General features: G+C 46.7%; 1 protein-coding gene across 1 annotated transcript in view; it reads right to left on the reverse strand.

Moving 5' to 3' along the window:
* LOC148894526 (glycerol kinase-like) overlaps positions 1-8,375 on the reverse strand; it is a 65,986-nt gene extending 57,611 nt beyond the window's left edge. The window contains exon 1 of the mRNA XM_089002751.1: positions 8,198-8,375. Within this exon, the coding sequence (XP_088858877.1) occupies positions 8,198-8,251 (54 nt within the window). The 5' untranslated portion in view covers positions 8,252-8,375. The remainder of the gene's footprint in view (positions 1-8,197) is intronic.
* Positions 8,376-20,656: the final 12,281 nt, after the last annotated feature.

A 20,656-nucleotide genomic window follows, 5' to 3' on the forward strand; every position in this document is an offset into this window, starting at 1 on the left:
GCCCGACTACCTCGGAAGGGGAGAGGTAATACGCGTGTAGTGAATACCCAAGCTTACCCCTCTGATTCACTCTCCCCAGCCTGTGCTCTCCTAGGGACATCAGATGCACCACCGGAGACGGAGTCTGGCCCAGAGACCGCCGAGGAAACTCCAGCCGCAGAAAATCTCCCGGCTTCCAGTAGTGATGAGAACCCAGGGACTCAGAAGCTGCCTCCTCTAACAGGCCGGTATGGTACAGCCCAGTTACAGGATCCTACCCTTGCCAACGCCATGAAGAATGTGCAGGTTTTAGAGGGTGTAGTACTGGGGGAAAGGACAAGCCCCACATACTCCCATTTTGCGGTTGATCGGGGGCTGTTATACCAGGTGACGAAGCAAAATGATGAAGTACGTGAACAACTTCTTGTACCACAACCACACCGAGCTACAGTACTCGACTTGGCACACACACACCTGCTAGGGGGACACCTAGGGGTCAAAAAGACAAAAGAGAGAATCTTGCAACGGTTCTTCTGGCCAGGGGTGCACAAGGATGTGGAGAACTATTGTCGTTCTTGCCCCGAGTGCCAACAGGTGGCGCCCAAGCCCACATACAGAAACCCGCTCATTCCCTTACCAACGCTCCGTTTCCCAGTTCCCAACCTGAACAACAAGCTCTCCGGGATTACATCGACTCCTCACTCGCGGCCGGGCTCATTCGGCCATCGCGGTCACCCTTGGGAGCAGGGTTCTTTTTTATTGCCAAGAAGGACAAATTGCTGCGTCCGTGCGTGGACTATCGTGGACTCAACGAAATAACTATCAACAACAAATACCCTCTCCCATTGATTGATTCCGCCTTCACGTCCCGCCAGGCTGCGACCGTATTTATGAGACTGGACCTCCGGAGCGTGTACCATCTCATTCGGGTGAAAGAGGGGGATGAGTGAAAGACCGCATTTAGGACACCTCTGTGACACTTCGAGTACTTGGTGATGCCATTTGGCCTTACCAATGCACCCGCTCTGTTCCAGAATCTTATTAATGACGTCTTGAGGGATTTTCTGAATATTTTCTGTTTTGTATATCTGGATGCCAATTTAATTTTTTCAGAATCCCTCGAGGCACATCGCCAGCACGTCCGGCTGGAACCGACTATACATCAAAGCCGAGAAATGCGAATTTCACACCTCCTCCTTATCCTTCCTGGGCTTCATCGTGGAGCGGGGGCAGATCCGGGCTTACCCCGCCAAGACCGAAGTGGTGGTAGTATGGCCCACGCCCACCTCTCGCAAGCAGCTACAACGCTTCCTGGGCTTCGCCAATTTCTACCGCCGCTTCATCCGTGACTACAGCCCGAAGGCCCTCCCACTCACCCAACTCACCTCCACTAAGACCCCGTTTAGGTGGACGGAAGAGGTGGACGCCGCGTTCCGCCGGCTTAAACGGGCGTTCACTCACCCCCCAGTTCTCCGTCACCCGGATCAGAACGCCGCATTCATTGTGGAGGTTGACGCCTCGGATTCGGGAGTTGGGGCGGTACTCTCCTAGCGCTCCTCAGTCGACCAGGAGCTCCAGTGGGAAGTAGAACGGAGGGTCCTGGAGGCATTAAGAGGTACCTCGGCTCCCGATAACTCTCCCACAGGCAAACTGTTCGTTCCCCAGTCGCTGCGCTCGGAGGTGCTGCAGTGGGGGCACACCTCCAAAGTGGCATGTCACCCCGGGGTGAGTCGCACCGAGCACCTCGTCTCTCAGCGATTCTGGTGGCCGCGGCTCCGCGACGACGTAGCAGACTTCGTTAAGGCCTGCCCGTCGTGCGCCTGTGGCAAAGCTTCCCATCAGCCCCCGGCAGGACTGCTCCGCCCCCTACCGGTTCCACCGCGCCCTTGTTCCCACATACCATTGGACTTCATCACCGGTCTCCCCCATCCCGTGGTAAGACGGTCATCCTCACGATAGTGGACCGATTTTCCAAATCGGCCCACTTCGTGCCGTTGACCAAGTTGCCGTCCACTATTGAGACGGCAACACTTTTGGTCAACCACGTCGTCCGTCTCCTTCGGGATACCCATGGATATCGTGTCGGACCGAGGGCCCCAGTTCGTGTCCCGGGTCTGGAAGCTTTTCTGCAAGTCCATGGGGGCGTCGGCCAGCCTGTCTTCCGGTTACCACCCGCAGTCCAACGGCCAACCTGAGAGGAAGAACCAGGACCTGGAGACGTCCCGGCGCTGCGTTCGCCTCCATCGTCCTTCGGCCGGGTCCATCCATCTCCTGTGGGTGGAATATGCCCACAACACCCTGGTCTCCTCAGCCACAGGTCGGTCACCATTCATGTCGGCCTATGGCTACCAGCCGCCGCTCTTTCCCACACAGGAAGGGGAGGTGGAGGTCCCATCGATTCAACAGCATCTTCGGCGGGCCCATCACGTATGGAGGGAGACTAGGGCAGCCCTGTCGAGCACGGCGGCCCGGAACCAGAAGGTTGCGGATCGCCGTCGCCGTCCCGCGCCGGCTTACCAGGTGGGCCAGAAGGTCTGGCTGTCCACTAGGGACCTACGGCTGGCCGGGACTACTCCCAAACTGGGGCCGCGATTCGCGGGCCCCTTCGCCGTGGAGGCCATCATCAACCCGGTCGCGGTCCGACATGAAACTTCACCCAGTTTTCCATGTATCACTCATCAAACCGGTGGAATCCAGACCCTTGGCCCCCCAAATATTACAAATAGGGTTTTCCTCCCACAAAATTTAGATTTATGAATATGATGTTTGGCAAGAAAAACTAATACATTAATAATAAAATATTTATTGTTGGTCTTGTTGTAATATCCAAACTGCATGTCTTTGTAATGAAATATGAACGGAGAAGTGATTTTACATTGAACGTATTTGACAAAGTGTTTCCAGAAGCGAGTAGTTTCGGGACAAGCCCAGAAGAGGTGAGTTGCAGTTTCAGGCTCAGCTTCACAAAATTACAAAACGGAAGGACCGTATCTTATGTTTAACAGGATAGCAATGGTGCAAAAGTTTGTAGGTTATTTCTCTTTGTTTGTTTGTGATGAAAAATTTATATGGGAGGGTCCAAACCTTTTCTCATGGGATATTTGGGACATATGTTCTCCAGTGATGACAATGTAGGGAACCGTCAGAAAAGATTTTTGAAGCAAATGTCTAATTGCACGGTTCCGATTTCGAGCAACTGATGAGAAACAGAGTTTCCCCAGGGCGGTTTTGTCACTGGAATAGGCGGTGGTCTATCAGGAGTAGCGTAGTGACCCTTGAACAGGCTTATTATACCACTTGGGATGGCATCCATAATGATGGCAAAGTCCTTAGGGATTACAGGGATTTGATGTGCATTGAGAAACTCAGCATAGTTCATTAAATCATTGTTTGTTTTAAAAATTTACTTTACATAAATGATACCCAAGTCAATCCATCTCGACAAAAACAGTGATTGGTTTTTGTACAAAATATGACAGTTATTCCAGATCATACATGAATGTGGAGAGTAAGAATGCTTATACATTAGGAACCAGGCTAATAAAACATGTTTATGGAATTTTGATAGGTTAACAGGCAATTTTTCAATCTTATAACTACATTTCAGCAAGAAAGACAGACCACCAAGTCGGGAAAACATGGATTTTGGAATGAAATTCTAGATTGCATCAGGGCTACATAGATAATTACGCAGCCAATTAATCTTAAACGTATAGTTTAGAGAAGTAAAGTCCAAAAAAATTAGGCCTCCCTCCTTTAGTTTTATTTTTCCATACAAAGTTATACATTATTTTGTCCATTGTCTTACATGTACTTGAATCCACATTTAAAGCCACACAAACCGAGAGATTTCCTCACTTTTTGCTGGCATTATTCTTCCGTTTAGTGATAGATCCCTTTGTAACCAGTGATTAAAGCACTTGGTTTTATCAATTATTGGATTGAGGTTCAGATGACAACGCTCTTCATCTTCTTTGGCAATGACAACACCTAGGTACGTCACTTGCTATACAACAGGTATGTTGTATAGCATAGACTCATTACATGACTTCACAGCTAACAACTCACATTTATTTATATTTAGCGAGGGACCTTACACTTTGGAAAACTGTTTAACCAGAGCTATGGCCTTTGGAATTTGCTCAGAATTTTTCAGGAAGAGTGTGGTGTCATCCCACCTGGCTAATCACAACCTGCCTGCCCGCTACTTCAATACCTTGGACCTCGCTTTCAGTGACCAACAGTGATAAGATTTGTGCTGTAAGTAAGAATAAATAGGGAGAAATGGGACAACCTTGACGGATGCCACGGGAGACGTTGAAGCGAGGGGACGTACCATATTTAAGCAGTATTGAGGAGTTGCAGTTGGTGTACAGTGTCTTAATAGCCTGAGTAAAGTACTTTCCAAAACCAAACTTATTAAGTGATTGAAAAAAATGGTGTTCCAAGGTGTCAAAAGCTTTGTGTTCGAGAAATAAAATAAAACTATTGTGGTTAATAAGTTCCTGATAATCAAGAATATCCAATACAAGACGAAAATTATTGGCAATGTGTCTTTTACTCAAGAAGCCTGACTGTGTTTCACTAATTATATGCGGAAGGATTTTCTAATTCGGTTTGCAAGGATGGAGGCTAAAACTTTATAGTCTGTATTTAGTAGGCAGATAGGGCGCCAGTTTTCAAGAGATGGTGTGTCTTTTTTTTGGTTTTGGAATGAGAGATATAAGACCTTGAGAGAGTGAACAGGGGAGGGAGCCTTTTAGATGCTTTCAGAAAAAAAACATTGAGCAGGAAAGGAGCCAAAGGGTCAGAAAAGGTTTTATAAAATTCTGAAGTAAGCCCATCGTTTCCAGGAGATTTATTCATTTTGAGCTGCCTAATTGCATCCTGCACTTCAATTAGATTGATTGGTTGATCACATCGAAGTCTTGTTTTTGAGTTGGTGACGAGTCTGTACATGACGTCACTAAAGGAACGCCCCCTGACCGAAAAAAAGACATTGTAGCAGTCCTTCCATCATGTCAATGTATTTTGCTGTATTGTTTGGTCTGAAAACCTTGTGTTGCACCCAAAAGCCGCGAGAAGAGGGTGTCCAAGCTCCATATAAAGAATTTTTTCAGCCTGTGTCAACGGATGTGGCGACAGGAGGTCGCTATTTTGTGCCTCTTTTCTGGTGATCATTTCTCCCCAATGTTGCCTCAAAATGGCATGGAATAAATTTAATCAATTGCAAACATGTATGCTTTCCTCTTCAGAACTATTTGAATCATATTCATAACTGGAGGTGTAACAAGAAAGCATATTCTCCGAATCTGAAGCCATTGTTTTGATTCTCAAACAATGCAAGATGTCTTGGCGTGATGTCACAAACTGGGGGCGGGACTTTCTGAAAATGCCCAATTTGCAGCTCAATTTTTTGCAGATTTTGGACACTTTAAGTCATTTTTATTGGTGTTTTGCATTTGAATAAAAATATCATACTTCGTGTGTTGGCTATTTTAGATGCTCTAAAACGTTTTTCTGATGTCAGTTAAGAAACAAAATAGTGACGTCGGTTGTCCTTTAACGCTCAATGGTCACCGTGGTAATGTTTAAACGTGCCTTCAAAATAAGATACACCACAAAAACAAGTGCAAAGTGCATGAAATAAAAAAAAAAACTCACTACAACTGAATCAGTGGGACCCCTGAGCTTGTTTCTCTGCAACGAGACTGTCCCATCTAGGGATAATGGGATACAATGACACCCGAAGTGTCTTGCTCATGTCCAGTCTACTCCGTGGTTTGTTTTGGTTGCTGTCACTGCAGAAAACCCCGCTTCATACAAATAAGATGTCGGAAACTGCAACAGGATTTTCAGTGCTGTTGTGGCGATCTCGGGGTATTCTGCCATCACTTTCATTCAGAACATCGGCAGAGTTGTTGTCTCAAATATACTTTTAAATCCGCCATAATTTTGCGAACTCCAGAAGTTATTCTTCCTCTCTCACAGGCATGCTAGATTCACCTGGTTTGTTGGCAAATGCGTTGCGGATCCCTTCCTTGTCATTTCGTGGGTCTTTTGTGGCTGGAAAGTAGCGCTCGAACTCTTTTAAAAGCAAAGACAGATGCTCGTGCATCAGCTGGGGTAATTAAGTCTCGGGCTTGAGCTCTTCCAAAAACCCTGCCAATGTTTGAAACATGTCAAATACACTGCTATTCACGCGCCATTCCCCACAAATCCAGTTTGGTTTTAAATGCAGCTACTTTATCAGCCAACTTGAAGACAGTTGTCATTTTCCCCTGAAGTGACAGATTGAGTTCATTGAGCAGCAGTGGAATATGTCGCACAAGTAAGCGAGCTTTGCGACCCATTCCTCATCGTGGAAATGCGCTGCAAGCAGTGACTTTTCATTTTTCAAAATAAAACAGGGTTCGGACTTAGAAAATAAATAAAACGGAAATTAGGTAAATTATTTATTCTTTCTTCGCGGCCCGGTACCAAATGACCCACGGACCGGTACCAGTCCGCGGCCCAGGGATTGGGGACCCCTGACTTAAGGGACAACCGACACCACCAGTTGTGTCCATAATTTGTAAAATCACTTCAAATGACTTCTACTGAGCGTATTTTACAAAGATTCCACCGCATATAGCTATATTTTACGTTTTAAGACTTGTGCTGAATATTCAGGAAGTCTTGTATTCAAGTTAATGACGATCCCCTACGTGACGTCACATTTGGAACGCCCCTGACCGAGAAAGCGACACACAATGCATTTTGCGGTACTTTATTCGGTCTGAAAACTTCGTGTTGATCCGTGTTGATGGCGAAATTAGAAGGAAAACACATAAATAACGCGATGGTGAATCGTTGTGGGTTGCACCAAGACTATTATTTGTTATTCGCTGACACAAATTCCCAGCAGACAATCGATTAATCGATTGCAAACATTTATGCTTTCGTCTTCAGAACTATTGGAATCATATTCATAACTGGATGAGTAACAAGAAAGAATCTTCTCTGTATCTGAACTCCATGAGCCCATTGTTTTGTTTCTTGAGCAAGACTGGCGTGACGTCACGAACTAGGGTCGGGACTTTCTGAAAATCACCAGTTTCGACCTGATTTATGGCAGATTTTGGACACTTTAAGTCATTTTATTGGTGTTTTGCATTTGACTAAAAATATCAGCCTGCGTGTTTTCTGTATTTTAGATGCTATAAAATGATTTTCTGATGTCAGTTAGGAAACAAAGAAATTGTGTCGGTTGTCCTTTAAATCTTGCAATGAGTCTCAAAACAAGCAGGTAAGCAGGTTAATGTTTAACTTTTTGTGTCATCAGATGAACTTTCACACCGAATCAGTTCGGTGAAGGAATTTGTCATTGATTTAAGTTATTATTCAGTCAGAGAAGCCATATTTGGTTCAATATCCGTCACAAGTGCCTCGCTGTGGACAGATTCAGAGTTCGAACCCCCCTTCCTGTGTGGAGTTTGCATATTCTCCCTGTGCCTACGTGGGTATTCAAAAGCATGCATGACAGGCTGATTGAACACTCTATATGTGTGGTATTTAACCTGGTTTCAATCGAACCCCAGTTCGGTGAATCAATCTTAGGAATTCAATAGAACCATGGAGGTAAAGATACATACGGCTCAACGTGTCAATTAGTTACAACATGCCCGCTAGGCCTTTACTGGTTGTTTCATTTTGTGCACAATTAAAAAATATATATATATATATATACATGTACTTTAAAACTGAGCTTTTAGCAGACGTGTGCACATTTTCAGCATGATCCACTGGTGAAAAGTATACTTAATTTCATTCCTCATTCATCTATAAGGGATCGCTCAACCTCAAAGACTACAATAATAAGAGGGGGCTTATCTGAAGGCCACTGCGCTGCATGAGGAACAGGCTGTGAAAGGACAAGCATATATGTGTGTGTGCGTGCGTGTGTGTGTGTGTGTGTGTGTGTGTGTGTGTGTGTGTGTGTGTGTGTGTGTGTGTGTGTGTGTGTGTGTGTGTGTGTGTGTGTGTGTGTGTGTGTGTGTGTGTGTGTGCGCGCGCGCCTTGCCATTTAGCAAACCCTTCAAGGGGTTACCACAGCAAATCAGTGTCCTCCATCTTTAGAGGTTTGATCCGCATGTTTGTTTTGGCCACACGTTGTGGAAATAGCTGTCACATTACAAAACATGACCATACCGGTGCGTCACAATGCCAAGTCACTTACCAGAAACCTCGTTGAGCTCGTGCCCTGGTCAATCGCACCCACGAGCGGATCCATCGCCGTGTTTTCTCTTCTGAAGGCCTTTGGGAGAAGAAAATATATATCTATAAAACGCTCCCGCGAACTACTCTCGTGTTTGACTTTGAAGCAGAGCGGGGCAACTTTGCATGAGTAGACTGGGAGGGGGCGTGATTTTTGCAGCAAGTGCAAAAGAAGCCCGACCTCTCCATGCGACGCTCCTATAGGTTAGTGGTGACAAGGCTTTGGCCGCTTTTCGTCCAATCAGGACTCCGTGGCGGATTGCAAGACTGTGTTTGTCCAAAGCAAATGTCTTGGATTGGAAAATATGCTTGCTGTTTGATTTGCCTTATGATACCGCGAGAGGAAAGATGCCACTTTGTTAATGAAGGCGATATTCCACCATAAACATAACAACTCTTCCCTTCTTCATTATTATTCATGCACCGAAACATATTTATACTGCATGTTCTATATTCTTTATGTTGTTCGGCCGATGCCCTTATTGTTGCGTTGTTTCTCCAATTAGGCCCAACAGGATGCATAACGATGCCTTCCTTTTCCAGAGTATTCATGCCTTTGTTGATATTACACTCTGTAGTGTTTTTTCTTCACAGTAAAATTATTCTGCTATTACCGTACCACGCAATTTACTGCAAAGAGCAACTCGGAACCAAATGCGAATAAAAAATATCTCATGACTGTTCTGAACCCAATAAAGCACATGAGACTGAAGAAACAACAAAAAACAGAAATGAAGGTAGCCCGTCAAAATGTTTCAGAGAAAAACACTGGACAAGTTTTTGATTTTGAAACAATACATTTTTGACTAATATGGACATACAAATGAATGATCATATAAATACAAGAAAATCTAGAAAAATTGTTATGGCCAAACAAATTTCCTGTTGAGAAGCATGTTTCTTCAACCCAAATAAGTTAGCAGAACTCAAAAGTGAAGACATCAAATCCCTCACAACAACCACACCATTTTTATGTTCACCAAACTCAGTTTATTTGTGTTGGAATTCTTTCATGTCAAAACAATGATGAAATGTGGTCTATTGACTCAAAGATACAAGTTAGGTTCCGGTGTCCATCGGTAAGACTGGGATCCCACCAAACTGTACACGTAAAAAAAGAAATTAATGACAGGAAAACTCAATAATGACAAAGTAGAAGAAAAGCTGCTGGCAAAAAAAGCCAGGAGGAAACAAAATATACACAAGGTATTTTAAGCTGTAATTTCGCCATTCGCCAGTGTTATACAATACAATACAATACAATACAATACAATACAACACAATACAATACAATACAATACAATACAAATTGATTTAAATACTGCTTTAACAACAGCTGAAGCTGCAACAAAGCGCTTAACGTGGACAGGTATCATATACAGGAAATAAAGCAGTCACAAAGTTAGTAGAAAGAACCAGGGGGTGAAACCAAGATCAAGTTGGAATCATGCTGAGTTGAATGCCAAAGAGTACAAGTGAGTTTTGAGACAGGTTTTAAAGATGGGCAGCGAGGGGGCTTGCCAAATCTTCAGTGGAAGGTCATTCCAGAGAGTGGAACGGAAGCAATGGAAAAGGCTCGATCTCATCTGATCAGTATTAGTATTTTAGTATTTTCATAAATAACACTCACGAAATCACTTGCAACAAAGTGACAAGGGAGTCCAATTACGTGGAACTAAATGACCATGAATAACAAAACATAATCAATACTTATATTTGAATATCAAGGAACAAAACGTGAGAGCTATGAAACATGAACAAGAATGTCACCAGATTCGCTGACAGGAAACTGCAAGAAAAAAATAGAAATCAAAACTCCAACACATTTCAATCAAAACAGTTTTCTTGGGCAAATGATTGACAATTTGTTTCTCTAAACAAGTCTCGCAGAATTTCAATACATTCAAATTTACAGTGAGTCCACGGATGCTGACAGCAGCCCTATAAAGCAGTATTTTTCAATCTTTTTCGAGGTAAGACTCATTTCTTACATTGAAAACGTTTTGCGGCACACCACTACCTGAAAATATGAAAATTTGTTTTAACAATTAAAGGACAACCGACGTCACTTTTTTGTTTCTTAACTGACATCAGAAAAACGTTTTATAGCATCTAAAATACCCAAAACATGCAGTATGATGTTTTTATTCAAATGCAAAACACCAATTAAAATGACCTATAGTGTCCAAAATCTGCAAAAAAATTGAGCTGCGAATTGGGCATTTTCAGAAAGTCCCGCCCCCAGTTTGTGACATCACACCAAGACGGCTTGCATTGCTGAAAAATCAAAACAATGGCTTCAGATTCGGAGAATATACTTTCTTGTTACACATCCAGTTATGGATATGATTCAAATAGTTCTGAAGAGGAAAGCATACAAGTTTGCAATCGATTAAAGATTTTTCTCCGTGTCATTTTAAGGCAAACGGGCGGGGGGGGGGGGGGGGGGGGGGGGGGGGAATGTCGCACCCAAAAATGGCGACCAGCTCCCATGAGGAATGAATCAGCTCGTTTCCACAGGCTGATAAATTCCTTCCATGGAGCTTGGACGCCCGCTTCTGGGGGCAACATCAAGGTTTTCAGACAAACAGTACAGAAAAATACATTGACGTGATGAAGGACTGCTACAATGTGTCTTTTTGTTGGTCAGGGGGGGGGGTCCTTTCATGACGGCACGTACGGACTCGTCACCAACTCAAAAACAAGACTTCCTGAATATTCAGCGCAAGTCTTAAAACGTAAAATATACCTAAATGCGGTGAAATCTTTGTAAAATACACTCAGTAGAAGTCATTTGAAGCCATTTTACAAATTATGGACACAACTTGTCCGGAGATGTCGGATGTCCTTTAAGTTTCAATAACTAAACATTGAAAAACAATACAATGTGAAAACACATTGAATAGGAATCAAATTTAGATCAATCCAATGTTTGGTGAATATACGTGCGCACCGCGGCGATGACGTGTATACGTCTTTGAAGTGCGCATTTCAATCCTTTGATGTCTTTGATGTCTTTCAAGTTCCGACGCTGGGTAAGTGCCAGCGTTGGAAGATACGTCGTCTCGCGCCTGGCCTGTAACTTGAACTTTAATTCAATACGTGAGTTGCTTCGCCTGAGAATTGTCTAGCCACGATCGCGTCTGTTTGTATGCACCACATCGTATGCTGTTTTGCACCCTCATGTGCCTTTTATTTTGTTTGTTAGTGTGGTTGGGTGGATTGCCGCCGCCCGCCCACTAGCCTTGCTGTTTTTGTCACTTTTGTTTTGCAAACCTTTTACCGGGTCTGTGTCATCTTGGACCCGCGCTTTCTGTTAATAAATCTTCTGCCTGCACCAACGCCTCTGTCACCTGCTTGCCAATCCACTACCACTCCCTACGTTCCCACTCGTCAGCTGCCACTGTCATTGTCGGAACATGACAGAATCTTCCAACCACCATGGATCCCGCAGACAGTAACCGTATCTTCTCCGTCCTCGCTCAGCAGGCGGAGCAGCTCGGTCAATTGGTGCCGGCCCTCGCGGAGGTTCGCCACGACATCACCCGATTGGTTCAACGGATAGAGAGACTTGAGACCAGTGGCGCCTCCGCCTCGGTGGCCGCCCCGTGCCAAACTATGAGCCGCGAGCCCAACATCCCACACCCCGCCCGTTACGGAGGGGAGCCCGGACGCTGTGCGCAATTCCTGCTGCCGTGCTCCATAGTGTTCGACCAACAACCCTCCGTATACACCACCGACGCGGCAAAAGTGTCATCAGATGAACTTTCACACCGAATCAGTTCGGTGAAGGAATTTGTCATTGATTTAAGTTATTATTCAGTCAGAGAAGCCATATTTGGTTCAATATCCGTCACAAGTGCCTCGCTGTGGACAGATTCAGAGTTCGAACCCCCCTTCCTGTGTGGAGTTTGCATATTCTCCCTGTGCCTACGTGGGTATTCAAAAGCATGCATGACAGGCTGATTGAACACTCTATATGTGTGGTATTTAACCTGGTTTCAATCGAACCCCAGTTCGGTGAATCAATCTTAGGAATTCAATAGAACCATGGAGGTAAAGATACATACGGCTCAACGTGTCAATTAGTTACAACATGCCCGCTAGGCCTTTACTGGTTGTTTCATTTTGTGCACAATTAAAAAAAATATATATATATATATACATGTACTTTAAAACTGAGCTTTTAGCAGACGTGTGCACATTTTCAGCATGATCCACTGGTGAAAAGTATACTTAATTTCATTCCTCATTCATCTATAAGGGATCGCTCAACCTCAAAGACTACAATAATAAGAGGGGGCTTATCTGAAGGCCACTGCGCTGCATGAGGAACAGGCTGTGAAAGGACAAGCATATATGTGTGTGTGCGTGCGTGTGTGTGTGTGTGTGTGTGTGTGTGTGTGTGTGTGTGTGTGTGTGTGTGTGTGTGTGTGTGTGTGTGTGTGTGTGTGTGTGTGTGTGTGTGTGTGTGTGTGTGTGCGCGCGCGCCTTGCCATTTAGCAAACCCTTCAAGGGGTTACCACAGCAAATCAGTGTCCTCCATCTTTAGAGGTTTGATCCGCATGTTTGTTTTGGCCACACGTTGTGGAAATAGCTGTCACATTACAAAACATGACCATACCGGTGCGTCACAATGCCAAGTCACTTACCAGAAACCTCGTTGAGCTCGTGCCCTGGTCAATCGCACCCACGAGCGGATCCATCGCCGTGTTTTCTCTTCTGAAGGCCTTTGGGAGAAGAAAATATATATCTATAAAACGCTCCCGCGAACTACTCTCGTGTTTGACTTTGAAGCAGAGCGGGGCAACTTTGCATGAGTAGACTGGGAGGGGGCGTGATTTTTGCAGCAAGTGCAAAAGAAGCCCGACCTCTCCATGCGACGCTCCTATAGGTTAGTGGTGACAAGGCTTTGGCCGCTTTTCGTCCAATCAGGACTCCGTGGCGGATTGCAAGACTGTGTTTGTCCAAAGCAAATGTCTTGGATTGGAAAATATGCTTGCTGTTTGATTTGCCTTATGATACCGCGAGAGGAAAGATGCCACTTTGTTAATGAAGGCGATATTCCACCATAAACATAACAACTCTTCCCTTCTTCATTATTATTCATGCACCGAAACATATTTATACTGCATGTTCTATATTCTTTATGTTGTTCGGCCGATGCCCTTATTGTTGCGTTGTTTCTCCAATTAGGCCCAACAGGATGCATAACGATGCCTTCCTTTTCCAGAGTATTCATGCCTTTGTTGATATTACACTCTGTAGTGTTTTTTCTTCACAGTAAAATTATTCTGCTATTACCGTACCACGCAATTTACTGCAAAGAGCAACTCGGAACCAAATGCGAATAAAAAATATCTCATGACTGTTCTGAACCCAATAAAGCACATGAGACTGAAGAAACAACAAAAAACAGAAATGAAGGTAGCCCGTCAAAATGTTTCAGAGAAAAACACTGGACAAGTTTTTGATTTTGAAACAATACATTTTTGACTAATATGGACATACAAATGAATGATCATATAAATACAAGAAAATCTAGAAAAATTGTTATGGCCAAACAAATTTCCTGTTGAGAAGCATGTTTCTTCAACCCAAATAAGTTAGCAGAACTCAAAAGTGAAGACATCAAATCCCTCACAACAACCACACCATTTTTATGTTCACCAAACTCAGTTTATTTGTGTTGGAATTCTTTCATGTCAAAACAATGATGAAATGTGGTCTATTGACTCAAAGATACAAGTTAGGTTCCGGTGTCCATCGGTAAGACTGGGATCCCACCAAACTGTACACGTAAAAAAAGAAATTAATGACAGGAAAACTCAATAATGACAAAGTAGAAGAAAAGCTGCTGGCAAAAAAAGCCAGGAGGAAACAAAATATACACAAGGTATTTTAAGCTGTAATTTCGCCATTCGCCAGTGTTATACAATACAATACAATACAATACAATACAATACAATACAATACAACACAATACAATACAATACAATACAATACAAATTGATTTAAATACTGCTTTAACAACAGCTGAAGCTGCAACAAAGCGCTTAACGTGGACAGGTATCATATACAGGAAATAAAGCAGTCACAAAGTTAGTAGAAAGAACCAGGGGGTGAAACCAAGATCAAGTTGGAATCATGCTGAGTTGAATGCCAAAGAGTACAAGTGAGTTTTGAGACAGGTTTTAAAGATGGGCAGCGAGGGGGCTTGCCAAATCTTCAGTGGAAGGTCATTCCAGAGAGTGGAACGGAAGCAATGGAAAAGGCTCGATCTCATCTGATCAGTATTAGTATTTTAGTATTTTCATAAATAACACTCACGAAATCACTTGCAACAAAGTGACAAGGGAGTCCAATTACGTGGAACTAAATGACCATGAATAACAAAACATAATCAATACTTATATTTGAATATCAAGGAACAAAACGTGAGAGCTATGAAACATGAACAAGAATGTCACCAGATTCGCTGACAGGAAACTGCAAGAAAAAAATAGAAATCAAAACTCCAACACATTTCAATCAAAACAGTTTTCTTGGGCAAATGATTGACAATTTGTTTCTCTAAACAAGTCTCGCAGAATTTCAATACATTCAAATTTACAGTGAGTCCACGGATGCTGACAGCAGCCCTATAAAGCAGTATTTTTCAATCTTTTTCGAGGTAAGACTCATTTCTTACATTGAAAACGTTTTGCGGCACACCACTACCTGAAAATATGAAAATTTGTTTTAACAATTAAAGGACAACCGACGTCACTTTTTTGTTTCTTAACTGACATCAGAAAAACGTTTTATAGCATCTAAAATACCCAAAACATGCAGTATGATGTTTTTATTCAAATGCAAAACACCAATTAAAATGACCTATAGTGTCCAAAATCTGCAAAAAAATTGAGCTGCGAATTGGGCATTTTCAGAAAGTCCCGCCCCCAGTTTGTGACATCACACCAAGACGGCTTGCATTGCTGAAAAATCAAAACAATGGCTTCAGATTCGGAGAATATACTTTCTTGTTACACATCCAGTTATGGATATGATTCAAATAGTTCTGAAGAGGAAAGCATACAAGTTTGCAATCGATTAAAGATTTTTCTCCGTGTCATTTTAAGGCAAACGGGCGGGGGGGGGGGGGGGGGGGGGGGGGGGAATGTCGCACCCAAAAATGGCGACCAGCTCCCATGAGGAATGAATCAGCTCGTTTCCACAGGCTGATAAATTCCTTCCATGGAGCTTGGACGCCCGCTTCTGGGGGCAACATCAAGGTTTTCAGACAAACAGTACAGAAAAATACATTGACGTGATGAAGGACTGCTACAATGTGTCTTTTTGTTGGTCAGGGGGGGGGGGGTCCTTTCATGACGGCACGTACGGACTCGTCACCAACTCAAAAACAAGACTTCCTGAATATTCAGCGCAAGTCTTAAAACGTAAAATATACCTAAATGCGGTGAAATCTTTGTAAAATACACTCAGTAGAAGTCATTTGAAGCCATTTTACAAATTATGGACACAACTTGTCCGGAGATGTCGGATGTCCTTTAAGTTTCAATAACTAAACATTGAAAAACAATACAATGTGAAAACACATTGAATAGGAATCAAATTTAGATCAATCCAATGTTTGGTGAATATACGTGCGCACCGCGGCGATGACGTGTATACGTCTTTGAAGTGCGCATTTCAATCCTTTGATGTCTTTGATGTCTTTCAAGTTCCGACGCTGGGTAAGTGCCAGCGTTGGAAGATACGTCGTCTCGCGCCTGGCCTGTAACTTGAACTTTAATTCAATACGTGAGTTGCTTCGCCTGAGAATTGTCTAGCCACGATCGCGTCTGTTTGTATGCACCACATCGTATGCTGTTTTGCACCCTCATGTGCCTTTTATTTTGTTTGTTAGTGTGGTTGGGTGGATTGCCGCCGCCCGCCCACTAGCCTTGCTGTTTTTGTCACTTTTGTTTTGCAAACCTTTTACCGGGTCTGTGTCATCTTGGACCCGCGCTTTCTGTTAATAAATCTTCTGCCTGCACCAACGCCTCTGTCACCTGCTTGCCAATCCACTACCACTCCCTACGTTCCCACTCGTCAGCTGCCACTGTCATTGTCGGAACATGACAGAATCTTCCAACCACCATGGATCCCGCAGACAGTAACCGTATCTTCTCCGTCCTCGCTCAGCAGGCGGAGCAGCTCGGTCAATTGGTGCCGGCCCTCGCGGAGGTTCGCCACGACATCACCCGATTGGTTCAACGGATAGAGAGACTTGAGACCAGTGGCGCCTCCGCCTCGGTGGCCGCCCCGTGCCAAACTATGAGCCGCGAGCCCAACATCCCACACCCCGCCCGTTACGGAGGGGAGCCCGGACGCTGTGCGCAATTTCTGCTGCCGTGCTCCATAGTGTTCGACCAACAACCCTCCGTATACACCACCGACGCGGCAAAAGTGTCGTACGTTACCAGCCTGCTTGCCGGCCCGGCAGCCGCTTGGGCGTTGGCCGTCTGGGAATCGCGGCCGGAGCTCCGAGCCTCCTTCCCGGACGTCAGCGCCGAGCTACGGCAGGTGTTCCATCACCCAGTGAGTGGGCGGGAAGCAGGAGGCCAGCTGTGGATCTGACACCAGGGCACCCGATCGGCGGCGGAATATTCCATCGCCTTCCTTGTCCTGGCCTCCGCCAGCGGGTATGACAACCGCGCCCTATGGGGTATGTTTCGGCGCGGGCTCAATGCGGCACTGAAAGACGAACTGGCCACCCGTGACGAATGCTCCAGCCTTCGCGAGCTGATCTCCCTCACGCTGCAGCTGGACAACCGCATGCGGGAGAGGACCCGGGAGCGTGCTGCCTCGACGAACTCCGAGCTGCCAGCGGGGATTCGAGGGGGCGGTGCCCGGACCTCTTGGCGCGGGTGATACACGGCTGCGGAGCCTATGGAGGTGGGGGGCGAAAGGGCCGCTCCGCGGCAGCCGGAGCGACACTACACCGGACCGACTTGCCAGCTCTGCGGTAAATCGGGACACCGGGCCCCTGACTGTCCTAGCTGGGGACTTCCTGGAAAACCCTCCAGTGACTGTAAGTCGCCCCGTCCTCCCAAACTACGGGTACCGTTATGGTCCACGGGGGGGTTGCGTTGCACAGACTGGAGCTGGACGCCATAATCCACGGCCTCACCAGAACCATGCCCGTTAGGGCCCTAGTGGATTCGGGCGCAGACGGCTGTTTTATAGATCCGCGCGTCATTTCCACGTTGGGCTGTCGGGTGGTCGAGCTGGGGGCGAGTCGAAGCGTACTTGATCTCGACGGTCGGTACTCGCTGAGGATAAACAGGAAACAGCGCCGCTTCGACTCGTACTCTCGGGCAACCACGTAGAATACCGACGGTTCTTCGTGATGCCTTCCCACTCGGTTCCCATTGTACTCGGTTTACCCTGTCTGGGGACCCACAATCCGGCCATCTCGTGGGACAGACCTACCATTCAGGGGTGGAGCCCCCTCTGTTACGCACACTACCTCAGGTCGGCCGCGGGCGGGTCGTCATCACCTCGCAGCCACCCCTTGAGGTCATTAGCTTAGAGGGGGTCCCGCCCTGTTACCACGACCTACAACAGGCGTTTAGCAAGGACAGCGCTCTATCCTTGCCACCGCACCGTCCCTACGATTGCGCCATTGACCTCCAGCCCAACGCTCCGTTTCCCAGTTCTCGACTTTACCAAGTTTCCCAACCTGAACAACAAGCGCTCCGGAAGACCGCATTTAAGACACCTCTGGGACACTTCGAGTACTTAGTGATGCCATTTTGCCTCACCAATGCACCTGCTGTGTTCCTGAATCTTATTAATGACGTCTTGAGGGATTTTCTGAATATTTTCTGTTTTGTATATCTGGATGACATTTTAATTTTTTCAGAATCCCTCGAGGCACATTGCCACCACGTCCGGCTGGTTCTGCAGCAGCTGCTGCAGAACCGACTATACATCAAAGCCAAGAAATGCGAATTCCACACTGATAGAGTGCTTATGCACATTAGTAAACATATTACGTTATTTCATGCTTAGATTAGTAAACATATTATGTTATTCAATGTTTAGCTTAGTAAATATTATGTTATTGCATGTTTAGTTTAGTCTACATGGTTTTACAAAATTTATTAGTTGAATAGTTGTGAAAGCAGAATGTAACAAGTATCAAGTTTCAGTCTAAATGTTCTCCCAACAAACGTGTCCGTAGCTGATTGGACAACAGATCGCTGCTGTGTGACTTCCAATACTTGTCCGTAGCTGATTGGACAACAGATCGCTGCTGTGTCTTTTCAAAACTAGGTTGAGCGGGAGGGCTCTCTCTCTGTGTGCTTTTGTTCTTCTTGTGTTCGTGTGTTCTTGGCTCCTCGCTCCAACGAGAAATGTGCTTCTTTTTGTTTCACTACAATACAATAGTTTTTTGTTCACCATCTATCGTCCTCGCTGATATTTTCATCAGAGAACTTCGTTGAACACCGAACCAGATGAGAGACAAGAATTAGAACCGAACATAAATCTCCTCCTTATCCTTCCTGGGCATCATCGTGGAGCGGGGGCAGACCCAGGCTGACCCCGCCAAGACCGAAGCGGTGGTAGAATGGCCAACGCAGCTACAACGCTTCCTGGGCTCCGCCAATATCTACCGCCGCTTCATCCGTGACTACAGCCGGAAGGCCCTCCCGCTCCCAACTCACCTCCAATAAGACCCCGTTTAGGTGGAAGGAAGACGCGGACGCCGCGGCTCCGCAGGCTTGAACGGGCGTTCACTCACCCCCCCAGTTCTCCATCACCCGGATCCGAACGCCGCATTCATTGTGGAGGGTTCGGGAGTTGGGGCGGTACTCTCCCAGTGCTCCTCAGTCGACCAGGAGCTCCACCCCTGCACCTTCTTCTCCCGCCACCTCAGCCCCGCAGAGGCCAACTACGACGTGGGCAACCGGCTGCTCGCCATCGTGGCTCGAAGGGGCGAAAGAGCCGTTCGTAGTGTTCACCGACCATAAAAACTTGGCTGTCTTCCGGGCTGCCAAGAGGCTGAACGCACGCCAGGCACGGTAGGCGCTCTTCTTAACCCGCTTCTCCTTCACCCTCACTTACTGTCCAGGGACCAAAAACACCAAGCCCGACGCCCTCTCGCGGATCCACGAGCCAGGAGGCCAGGAAGACCTCGTGGAGCCCATCCTGCCCGGCCGCCAGATCGTAGGGGCGCTGCAGTGGGAAGTAGTGGGGAGGCATTAAGAGGTACCTTGGCTCCCGATAACTGTCCAACAGGCAAACTGTTCGTTCCCCAGTCGCTGCGCTCGGAGGTGCTGCAGTGGGGGCACACCTCCAAGGTGGCTTGTCACCCCGGGGTGAGCCGCACTGAGCACCATGTCTCTCAGCGATTCTGGTGGCCGCGGCTCCGCGCGACGTAGCAGACTTTGTTAAGGCCTGCCCGTCGTGCGCCCGTGGCAAAGCTTCCCATCAGCCCCCGGCAGGACTGCTCCGCCCCCTACCGGTTCCATCACGCCTTTGGTCCCACATATCATTGGACTTCATCACCGGTCTCCCCCCGTCCCGAGGTAAGACGGCCATCCTCACGATAGTGGACCGATTTTCCAAATCGGCCCACTTCGTTGCCGTCCGCTATCGAGACGGCAACACTTTTGGTCAACCACGTCGTCCGTCTCCACAGGATACCCATGGATATCGTGTCGGACCGAGGGCCCCAGTTCGTGTCCCGGGTCTGGAAGCTTTTCTGCAGGTCCATGGGGGCATCTGCCAGCCTGTCTTCCGGTTACCACCCACAGTCCAACGGCCAGACTGAGAGGAAGAACCAGGACCTGGAGGCGGCCCTGCGTTGCGTTCGCCTCCATCGTCCTTCGGCCTGGTCCATCCATCTCCTGTGGGTGGAATATGCCCACAACACCCTGGTCTCCTCAGCCACAGGACGGTCACCATTCATGTCGGTCTATGGCTACAAGCCGCCACTCTTTCCCACACAGGAAGGGGAGGTGGAGGTCCCGTCGATTCAACACCATCTTCGGCGGGCCCATCGCGTATGGAGGGAGACCAGGGCAGCCCTGTCGCGCACGTTGGCCCGGAACCAGAAGGTTGCGGATCGCTGTCGCTGTCCTGCGCCGCCTTACCAGGTGGGCCAGAAGGTCTGGCTGTCCACTAGGGACCTACGGCTGGCCGGGACTACTCCCAAACTGGGGCAGCGATTCGCGGGCCCCTTCGCCGTGGAGGCCATCATCAACCCGGTCGCGGTCCGACTCCGGCTGCCTGCCTCCATGAAAGTCCACCCGGTTGTCCATGTATCACTCATCAAAGCGGTGGAATCCATGTAGCAGAGGACAACAATGGAGCTTGTCTCTCCCCGGCCACCACTCAGTGGCTCTCTGGTCTTAAAACCCTTGCATGA

Source organism: Hippocampus bargibanti, linkage group LG08 (assembly GCF_051943395.1).
Source record: "Hippocampus bargibanti isolate YZ-2025 linkage group LG08, ASM5194339v1, whole genome shotgun sequence".
Classification (NCBI taxonomy): domain Eukaryota; kingdom Metazoa; phylum Chordata; class Actinopteri; order Syngnathiformes; family Syngnathidae; genus Hippocampus; species Hippocampus bargibanti.